This window comes from Plectrocnemia conspersa, unplaced genomic scaffold, assembly GCF_051122295.1.
Source record: "Plectrocnemia conspersa isolate PC_06_02 unplaced genomic scaffold, ASM5112229v1 ptg000011l, whole genome shotgun sequence".
In the NCBI taxonomy this organism is placed as follows: domain Eukaryota; kingdom Metazoa; phylum Arthropoda; class Insecta; order Trichoptera; family Polycentropodidae; genus Plectrocnemia; species Plectrocnemia conspersa.
In genome coordinates this window covers 14,636,141-14,647,901 of record NW_028277175.1, presented here as the reverse complement: position 1 = coordinate 14,647,901, position 11,761 = coordinate 14,636,141, and the positions used below count along the sequence as shown (strand labels likewise).

Here is an 11,761-nt window from a genome sequence, read left to right as displayed (position 1 = left end):
GTCACACAGTACAAAATTATTTGTCAAATTAAATCAATTCTTTATTTCTATCGAGTATGATAAGTGTAGCCATAATTGTGACCGGCTGTTGTGAGACTATGTGCTATAAGAAGGTATTGGTAAGTGCACTGAAATCGGACGCTGGCAACACCGTCGGTATTTCCAATTGGGGTCCGACGGAGAGCGACGTCGTGCTTCCATCGTCAAGGTCAGTTGCGCCCCTTTGGGTCTCTGTACATTTCTACCTATATCTATACCTACCCCTCCTTCGCCCTATCCTCTACCGCATTCGTCCTCTTCGCACGTCCGTGTCTTACGTCGAAGACAAGCACGCCAATGACTCATTCTCACTTTGACACTTACTAGATTGTTGTGAATCTTCTGGACTGTCAACTTCGTTCGATCGATTTTTTTTGTCAATTTTAATAACAATCCAAACCCGTTTCTAAGCACAACAGTATCATTATCACACCTGACTCATTTGATATCGTTTTTCGATTGACGCATAATTTTATTTTCATTTAAACGAGATGAATTTCATAATATCAAACAATGACTCATTCGTGTATAATAATTACTAAAATCTGATCTACAATTTATCATTATAAAGTGTAGATTGGATCGAATTTTATATTTCATTATCAAAAAAGGTAATTGAAGGCTTTATTACTATTATTTCTTTCCAAATATATTATAAAGCAGGTCTTTGTCTCAAATTTAACACATATTTTTTTTACGATGTATAATGATGTTTTTATGATGTTAAGTTCCAATGGCTTTCTACCCTCATTTAATTACTTTTATTACCAAGAATCAGAACACATGTTATTTTTTTGTACACAAGAGCTCTGGGGGGAGTGATCCAATTTTTTTTAGTCAAAGATCTGTCATTCCAATGAAATCCACATGTGCAATATATGTTTAAATATATGTATATAATATATTATATAGTTTGCATTCAGTTTAATTTTGAAGTCGAAGAGTATTGGTGTGCCTCGAATTTCACTGTTTACAATTTTAGAATTTATAAAAAAAACAATTACCAGAAGAGGAAAAAAGATAAAGGACCCACCGAAAAGTCGAATATTGATAGGCTAGCATTTTCCGACGAAGTATGAGGACAAAAAATTACCAACGCAATTATCAAGTGTGCAGTATCGTGCCCTCATCGTGCAGGAAAAAGGGGAAAGGAATTGGCAGAAGGAGGCAGACTTTTAATTTTTAAAATAGATATTAATTTTTTTTTTAATTTTGAAGGTCAATATAGATGCATAAAGAAATAACTATATACAAATAAAAAAATCGTAATTAAATCTTCAACTTCATTTTTTAATGGATAATTGACTCATTTCGTGACTTTTTATGAAATTTAATTCCGCACGTAAAGGGTTAAATTGACTTGCATTTGCACACACTAAATGTTTTTTGATATCAAGTTGTACGTCGTACAATGAGCCGTAGGGTTAAATTAAGACCATTGTGACTCAAAGACGTTCCCAACTCTCCTAAAAGAAGGGTGCTGAGATAGATAAACGAGAACTGAAATTACTCAAGAGCAAACAAAATATCTGTTTATCGTTTTTTCTCATAAGGGACATAAAACATTATCGGCTGTTATCAGCTGTCTACTATACTACCTCCCCATTAAAATATTTTTTTCCGACTTTTGAATCCATGTATTTTTTCTCAAAATTCACAAGCATGTATCAACATTTAATAATATATTACATAATAAACTTAGCAATAAAGTATTCCATTCGACTATGAATGAATGGATATTATTTTTTTGGTCTTTTTTTATTACCAATTAATAAAAAAACATTAATAATGTCAATAACGGTATTGACTGTTTTTCTCTCGGTAATACCGGTATTATTGCAATCCTTATATGTGACTTATCGCGTGTGAGCACATATGATATGGCAAAAGCGCTCGCCAACTTATACCATGCTCTTCCTGGTTTTTAACAGAGTAATTTCTGAATGTGAATCACATTGTTTTAAACTAGAGGTTGTCAACCGTTGGTTCCCACAAAAGAATTTAAAAAATCCATTTTTCATATTAGATATTCAGGCTGTTCTTCAAGCTTAAAATTCTAAATGTGTGCGTTCACAACTTAAATTTAAAAACTATTTTTTTTATTTGTGTAAATAAATTGAGGAAGGCAGTTATTTATATAGATTTGTGTTACTCGCTTATTGAACATCTCATTGGATTTGATTCCACTGAATTGATTTATATGAAGTTCCATTCTTATTTACGAAAATCATAAAACGTACGTTTATGAATCATGCTGTAGTTACTATCTTTATCAATTATTTGAAATTAGATATAATATCTTATCTAGCGTATACAAGTAACTATCCATGATTCACTATCTATATGTGCACCGCAAGTCTTGTGCTGTGGTTAGCTGTGTAACTTAGTAAGAAGCATAATAGCTGTCAAATTTATTCGTCCATCTTCGCCATATTACAAATTAAAGGTTTTATCTGTTTTGTTTTTCAGGTAGACTACAATCGAGAGTCGATCACACGTCAGCAACGAAACAATGACTAGTATGTATAAGATCTATTCTAAATAATCAATAATATGTTCGTTCACATTTTCAGCTGCAGTCCAATTTCTAAATAAATACATTATTATACAGCAACTTTAAAATGTGGCAGAACACTGGATATCCAGGTTTTTTCTTTATTACAGTAATAAAGTTGCAGTTACAGCATGTCGTTTTATATACCTCCCACTGACTGTCGAGATAGTTTCGTTTACAAGAGCTTCAATCAGTAATGTGCATGATATTAATTTAGCGTTGTGCTCACACTAAATTTGGTGGCATTGAACCAAATGTTGCAAATTGGTCATAATTTATGTTTGAAACTGGTAAAAATTTAGGTTTCTACACTTTCTTACAAAAATACAAAATATAATTTAATAATGCTTGAATGGGTTTCAAATCTGCATGTTTAACCTTTAAACGGTATAATGAAAATATGTTTAAAAATTAGTTTAATGTTTTTATGTTGTCTCTACGGCATTCAAAACAAGTTTCATGTGCATGTATATTGATTTTAATATTCAGGGTCAGAATAAATAAAAATAACATACATTCAGAATAAAATTAAATGTCGATCATAATTAATATAATGAATGGTTGTAATTATATTATTCTGGGTCAGATTAAATATCAAATGGTTAGAATAAAAAATATAGGACAATCGTGTGAATTAAAAAATATATAACATTTATATAAATAGGCAATAAATTATTTTTTAGAAATATCTTATAAAAGATCTCGCTCGCACCAAAACAGTGAACACCCCATGAATAACTCAACGAATCTATTTAGTTGTATGTAGGACGCGAAGGTATTCAGAGTGACGAACGAAGTTGAAATAACGCTTGTTGTATTGACATCTGACAATGTTGCGAGTCCAACCAAACACCTTGATAATGACCATGTACTATTATGCTGACCATCTGTTAACAAAAACTGACCTTGAAATTAAAATACAGATCATATAATATAAATACTGACTAATGAACTGTAATAAATAGACTGAAAAAAATATTTTGACCATCTGCTAAAATAATTCTTACAGTTTAATATAAATTTTTACTCTGACCGCGTATATTCTGGCCTTTTAATATAAATTCTGACCACAACCATATTAAATTCTGACCCGAAAATTACGAAACGTCTTAATTGCTCACCAGTATGTTTTTCTTCTGATAAAATAATATAAATAACCCAACAAATAACTTACAGCTTTGGCCAAAATAAACAAGAGACAATTTTTCTCTCAATTTTCAATTGTATTTCGTAATCTTCTTCTTTAAAATATACCCTAAGTTTATAGGATGTAAATTTAGTGATTGCAGCCTAATTCAAAAATATCAAACCCACAATTTCGGAATATCATCACGTTGAATTTGAATAGTCGCATTATTTATATACGGAAATATTTTCCAAAATAAATGTTTTAGAAAGGATTCCAACATTTAGTTTTAGGTAGTAGTATTCAAGAACAAGAATTATACGTCATCATGCAATTTCGATCACAATATTTCCATCTGCCATATTTTAATATAGTACAATACGATTGACGGGATAAGCATCCCAAAAATTAACTATAAAGAACTGCATCAAGAATTTATAATTCAATGATAAATTGAAATTCTTTTCAGTCCTCAAGTGAATCTCAAGAGTTGCCGATCTCATTCCACTCTTTTCTTTTTACTTTTTCTAAAACCCATGGCACTTATTGACTTGCCAACAAAAAAGTTATCTTTAGCGGTTTCTATTCCACTCCTTTCTTTCGCATTCTCCAAACTGCGGTCCTTTTATTATCTCAGAATACCAGTTAAAACGAAACTGCAAAAAAAATGTCCAGAAGAGTTGTAAAAATTAAAAGATTTTATTGTTTTTTCACTATTATCTAATAAAGAGAAACGATTAATGGATGTTAATAAGAGGCAAAGATAATAGATGAAGATAATTTAATAACTATTTTTTAGCAACAGCTTTAGAATGACTAACATATTTTAAAAGAGATGGAAAAATGTTTCACACAAAAAAATAATCGTAAAAGAGGAGACATTAATCAATCTATAATAGATGTAGATATTGTTATTATTATTTGCATGCAAACACTAGTTATTTTAATATTTATCTGCGTTTGATATAACCCTTGTTGGGATATATCTATACTTGAACTTATGCATGATATTATCATTTATAAGAAACCATATAAAATGGACATACCTGGTATTGATTTTTAATTCACAAACAATGCTTATTAATAATATTATATATTATTATATTAAATACATACATAACAAACTTATTGCATTGATATTGGATACTTATTTTAATGCTATATTTTTACCATTACTGATTATATATCATAATCCAATAATTTAATGTATGCAAATATGCACATATGCTAAACCCCGATTGCGATAGAAAAACATTTTCCACACATTCAGAACCTCATCAAAATGTAACCGATGGAAATATTCATTCAGTGTATATTTTATGAAACCTGCTCATAATTATAGATTTAGATAACATGTCCATTGTCCAGGGGAACAATTCGCAAGTGCAAAACTAATAATCATGTTAGTTTTACTTTTTATGTAGTATGTTTAATAAAGAAAATTTTGCAATTGCATCAGTGTTCTTCCAGAGGTTTGATTTGTTCTCATTTTGTACTGATAGAGTGATATGTATTTTGCATGTCCCGTGTTGTTAAAAAATGATTGTTAACGATTGTTTTTCTCTTAGGTAACCAACCTTACTCGGCTTATCCTCCGCCGGCCGGAGGCTATCCTCCTCCTGGCGGATACCCACCGCAAGGTGGATATCCGCCGCAGCCCGGCTATCCTCCGCAACCGGGATACCCACAGCCTGCTTACCAAGGCCCGCCCCAGGCAGGCTTTGTTAATCCCAGCTATCCGGATCCAAACATGGTATTGTATAACACTTTCAATTTAAATATATAAAAAATCACTATGTATTATTTTGTGTCATCATATCAACAATAAGTGTAATTCCATTTTATTTTATATATTTTTATTATTAAAATGGCACTTCTATAAATTTACTGTAATTGTGCAATTTTTATGTATCATACTAAAAAATCAATATTGCATCATTGTTCTTTCAGAGGTACAATGTAAGTATAGGAAATAAATAGTGATTATATTAACGCATATGCTGTAATATTTTTTTCTCACCAAGATAATGAATATGTCATTGTATTTAAAAAATCTTTATTTTTATTTATGAAATTGTCAAAGTCACTTTAGTGTTGTGAAATAATCTGCTATATTAGTATGGGTTTACTTTTGTGATATGAAAACATAAATTGAGACTTAAATCAATAAAACTAATTAAATATGATTTTTTATTATTGAAATTATTAATGCACAGAATTTTTAAAGAATATGAATTATACACAATTTACATGCCTTTCTAAAATTAATGTTAAAAATGACCTTGCATTTCTTTGGACTGTTTGTTCATGTATGAAAAAGATTGTTTACATACATGTGTAGACCCGACTATAATGTAATTTTTTTTCAACTGCTCATATTAGTTCTGAAAGCTATTCCTAGTATTAAAAATCATAGTGTACCTTCTGTAGTTCTTTTAGTTTTTTTTCTAGTGTCTTATAATTAAATTGCATTTTTTTTCTCTCCAAATCTTCAATTTAAGTGGCAAGACCTACAAATTTAGAACTCCATAACATGTATTTTATAAGTGCATGTATCAATATCAAATTGAAAAAAATTTAATTTGTATGTGAAAGGTCAGAAAAATGTATGTCGTATAATGATGAAATACTATGAATTTTAATGAAATCAAAATATTAACACTTAACCGGCGAGTCGGGTAGTATTTACTGATTTCGTCCACTGGCGGTAATTGGCGGCACGGGTAATAACTACCTTTTACAATTTCTGACGTTTAACGATGGGTCCAGTTGTTTTACCAGCAAACACTAAAGTGTTTTGTGATGACATATATGAATGAAGGTTTGTACTACAAGAAAAAAAATATTTCAAAGCGAAAATATTTTTATTGTCGCCACAACTTCACATGTGGGGGACAATCAAAGAACTCTTTGCATCAACAAGCTAAAGTAATAAAACACGATCGTAAATTACTTTTAAAGCGTGACAAAGCTTGTCATAACAAATTTAGCCCATGGAAGACCGAAATATAATTCACATAGTTCATTTTATTTACATAATTAATTATTATCTATTTTTTAAACTAGAGATATAATAAATTATTATTTTATGCAACCCACAGATTGAAAACCATTGATAAAATAATTTTAACATATGAACCAATACAACGCAGAACATTTGATAAATTTTTGTTTTTTAATTCCGTTTAATTCAAAAGTTATCATATATTTTTGTTATAAATCTGTGTTGCGTAAAGTTCTCGCGAAACAGCCCATTTTTACAGATCATGCGGGAAAAAAACGACCCGCCGGTTAAGTGTTAAAACAACGTCCACTGACTGGGCAATTTTTGCTCCTCCGTTGCGTTGATGAAGAATCTGTTTTGAATCCGACTTATTTATAAATAAAAATACGATATTGTTATGTAATATACCTCGATTATTTCAGGTAATTCTTTATCTAATGATTATCTTGTAAGTAACGATTATACCTAAGACCTTGTCAACTGATAAATCGGATAATTTACTTGGGAAACAAGGGAACATATATGAGTTTTGTAAATATTAATTTATCATTGATAAACATTTTATTATATTCAGGGAGGTGGCTATATTCCTCCGGGCGGAGGTGGCTATATCCCACCGGGCGGCGGCGGCCAAATCCCACCGGGCGGCGGCCCATATCCTGCTGGAGGATACATTCCGCAGAATCAACCGACATACGGCGGAACTGGTGATCTAGGCGAAGATGGAGAAGTAAAAGGTTTCGATTTCAGCGATAAAACCATTAGAATGGCATTCATAAGAAAGGTGAGATATTTGGCAATTGCGATATCTATTACATTTTACGTAATCAATTTAATAAAAAATACTTTTCTATAGGTTTACGCTACTCTGATGTGTCAGTTACTCGTCACACTTAGCTTTATCGTCCTCTTCACGTTCCATAAGCCTACGCAAAAATATACAAGAGAACATCCTGCTTTATTGTAAGTATTTTATGAAGAAATTTAAAACATTCCAGTTGAAATTATCTCAGAGAATATTTTTTAAAAATCTGCAAATATCTATAAATTTGACCAATTTAGGGTGAGGCATTAATATTGCTGCAAAATAATAATAATCATATATATATATATTTTTTAAATGAATAGGATTAATGATGCAGATCAAATAAGAATAATGCAATTTATCACAAGCTGAAGTCTTCAAATTGGAATCCGAATAGCAAATCCACTCTAATGGCTTTATCAATTGATTGTCGACAAGATATGAGAACCAGCTATCTGTCAAAGTAGTATTTTGCATGAATTTTAAATTGGTTACCATTTATTATGATCATTATCATTCCTGTGAGCTTTATCCTCATCTAAGATATTCCTTAACCTTTCTCTGTCTGTTGCCGGTGCTGAGCATTCAGATATCGCTATACTCCATCTAACCGACTTCCTGTCACTATAGAAAGCTAACCACTTTTTGAGTTATCCATGCGGAATAGATGTTCGAACCACCTGAGGTGTTGTATTTTTCTATATTTGTCCCTGCCAATTATCCTTGCAAAACTTAGCTCAAAAGCCTGCAGCTAATTGAGGAGCTCTCATATATGATACAAATCCACACTGATAGTAACCAATAAATTCAGTTTGTATGCGGAAGCTGTATTTATTTCATATGCAATATTCAGTAATGTAACTCGATAGTTCTCACACTGAAGGAGTTGGCGCTACGTTTGTATATGACGTATGATTCCCTTTTTCCAGTTTCTGGTAGTACATCGTTCTTCCATACATCTGTGATTATATTATGCACATAGTTGAGAAGCTTAGTTCCGCCATACTTCTTCCGAAAGTTACTGTCAGGTGATTAATTGCTTTTACTGCTAGTAATATCAAAGACTCCTGCCACTAATAACAGCTTGATCAAATGCAGCATTCGCATTAGAACACCTGAAAATCTAATTTAATCTTGTACATACAAAAATTTTTTTTTAAGAAATTACTTATACAGTAAAAGCTTGATATAACGGACTAATGCGGTCCATTATATAAAAGTAAGGTGTTTCGAATTTGCCTTTTGGTAAGAAAATAAACCGCACAATACAATATCAGTAAAGTTTCTATATATGGATTGAAAATATGTGATTTTAAACAATGATGAGGTAAGTCTAAAACTTTATTTCACAGAAAAATTTTCTTTGTGAATTTAAAATAAACATTTTTTCAAAATACACGTTATTTGTATGTCATTACTGTTCAAAAGTTTAGGACCAAAAACTATTTTTTGTTGATATCCTTATACTTAATATAAATTAGATAAATTATAGAAAAAAAATCAATATATGCAAGATCAAATACATATTTAAAATTACAATTTTAAATAGTATTTTTAATTTAATTACCTTTTCGTCAAATAATATTTGATCCAAACAATTTGAATTTTGATTCATCAGACCATAAAAATTTGCACTAATCTTTAAATGTTCAATATTAATACAATTATATATTAATAAAAATAGCGGAGATATAAAAAAAAATTGTAACAATATTCGTACCTTACCCTTTAATGCTTATATACTTTTAGATTCTTATCTTTTCTGAATTCGAATTTTTTCCGTTGTCTTGTGATTATATTAATTTTAATTACTTTTCTCAACTCAGGTGGATAGCACTCGCTATTATGATCGTAACGTTGCTATCAATGGCTTGCTGCTCGAGTGTAAGACGCAAAACACCCCATAACTTCATTTTCCTGGGAATCTTTACATTTGCCGAATCGTTCATTTTGGGTGTGACTTCTTCGATGTACCAAACAGATGTGGTAATTATAAATAAATTATTTAACATATCCGCACATGGTTTGTATTCTGATTTTTGTATTGTTAATTTTAGGTGCTGCTCGCTGTCGGCTTAACAGCGGCCGTTTGCCTCGGACTCACTCTTTTCGCGTTCCAAACGAGATGGGACTTCACCAAGTTGGGCGGAATTTTGTTTGTCGGTTTAATCATCCTGGTGCTGTTTGGGTTCATTGCCATCTTCCTTCCCAAGTCTAAAATCTTGGTGCTTGTGTATTCGTCACTCGGCGCACTGTTGTTCTCGTTCTACTTGGTCTATGACACCCAATTAATGATGGGTGGAAAACATCAATATTCAATTTCACCCGAAGAGTATATTTTCGCAGCTCTGAATCTGTATTTGGATGTTGTTAATCTGTTCCTTTACATATTGACCATTATTGGTGTGGCGAAAAATTAAGTATTCCTGTTTTTAATTATCTGACTCTGCATTAAGTTTTTTTATTACGTGTAATTTATTATTGGATTCAGTGAATGGTCAAAATTCATCTCGATATAATTAATACATCAGATAAACTTGGACTAGTTAATTTTCTTGAATCTGAGTATGGTATGTGTTTATATAATGAATATATTATTGTTTTCATGTATGTTTTAAGTTGAATGTTATTTTATCTTTAATTGCAATTTATAAGATTTCATTGCTAAATTTTGCTTAAAATTTCTTCTCACTATTGTAGGATAACATTCCAGTGCATTAAAAACAATGTAGTGAATTTATTTCTTAAGATGCTTACTGCATAATTTCTTAATTTACTTTTTAGATCTATAAAGTTTAATGTATAACTTAAATAACTCAAGTTGTAATTTAAAATAAAATGTGTATTTTAATCACTTGTGTATTTTTTTATGTGATATATTGGATTAATGTTTAAACGTAAATTTAAACCTAGATTTTCATATTTACGTACTGGATAATGTTGTATTTAAAAAATAAAATAAACGACATAAGTCTGATCATTGACGATTAGAACTATTTTTACAACAACATCTTTATGTGGAATATTTCATATTTATTTCACATTTCCCTTAATTGCTGTAATATAGATTGATGTTAAAACTTTTTGCTATTTCATTCATAATTTAAAACAAAATTTGTAAATAAAAAATATATTGTTTTCTTTACAACAAATTGATAACACTATAATGTGCTTTATAACGTTGATAGTAAAAATACACCATCAGGATATACACATGTGCATATTTTATGTTATTCCTCACAATTCCTGGTTTGTATTTTTCAATGTGTATTATTTGTGTGAAAAAATAATAATATTTAATGTTGAATTCTATGTAACTATATCGCAATAAATAACACTCAAACTTATTATTTGTGTTTAATTATAATATTGATTGTAAATAGTAAGATTTTCTACTGCATATATAATGTAATGTAATGGTGGTCTCTCGCACAATTAACGCCAAACTTTACAAAACGATACAAGAAAAAATAATGTAATATAACTTTACAATTGCATAATTCAAACAAAGGGTTAACCTGCAGAAGATAACGACATATTAACACAATAGAATATAACTGAAAAGAACGCCACGGTTAAACCCTCGTAATGTCTAGAACAGTGAACACCAAGCCTTCCAATTTTACACATACATTAGCCAAGTCATATGCGTCGCATGAAAATACGACTGTGTTGTTTTTGTATCTACCTGCGCTACAATAACGGATATTATCAGGAAACTGCAACGTATCAGCATACTTCGGCAAGTTTTTGCATAATTCGATAACAATTTTACACGTATGATATATTATTTTAGGGGGGCGTAGCCTTGAGGGTGGTTGACCTCGCGGCCAATGTGACTTTTATGTGAATCTAAATGGACTTTTTATTAAGTGATATTTACATGTGACAAATGGACGATTACGGCTTGACATTTCTCTCGACTACGGTGAAGGTGGCGCAGGTGGTGATGCCGGTATATGATTTTCAGGGTTCTTGTGCTTGCGTGCGGCGAGTGTCAGGTGTGATCTTCAGGTCTGTCGGTGAGGGCGTGTAGCTGTTTCCTCCGGATGGCTGCTGATAGATCGACTGCTTCGCTGGCTGTCTGCTCGTCTCTGCCCGTCTCGTCTGGTGCCTCAGCCGTCTGCTTCAAGTGCAGTGGACCGTCTTCTCTCTTCTCATCGGAGTCCGGGCTTATATCCTTTAGGGGTTGCACGCTTGCTGGCCAATCGCTGCAGTGGCTTCTTGGAACTC

The 11,761-nt window shown here is 31.3% G+C and overlaps 1 protein-coding gene across 3 annotated transcripts; it reads left to right on the top strand.

Annotated features, from left to right (window-relative positions):
* Positions 1–158: 158 nt before the first annotated feature.
* Positions 159–10,875, top strand: LOC148229616 (protein lifeguard 2-like). 3 transcript variants are annotated; one of them, XM_088197390.1, is made up of 8 exons: positions 159–208; positions 2,509–2,536; positions 2,613–2,685; positions 5,288–5,472; positions 7,298–7,507; positions 7,580–7,686; positions 9,355–9,514; positions 9,586–10,875. In XM_088197390.1, exons 3-8 carry the CDS (start codon positions 2,661–2,663, stop codon positions 9,946–9,948), a joined length of 1,050 nt encoding a protein of 349 aa, XP_088053516.1. In that variant the 5' UTR covers positions 159–208; positions 2,509–2,536; positions 2,613–2,660; the 3' UTR covers positions 9,949–10,875. The 3 variants fall into 3 exon arrangements, with proteins under 3 accessions (XP_088053516.1, XP_088053517.1, XP_088053518.1); XM_088197391.1 differs by lacking the exon at positions 2,509–2,536; XM_088197392.1 differs by lacking the exon at positions 2,613–2,685 and having other exon boundaries at positions 2,509–2,558.
* Positions 10,876–11,761: the final 886 nt, after the last annotated feature.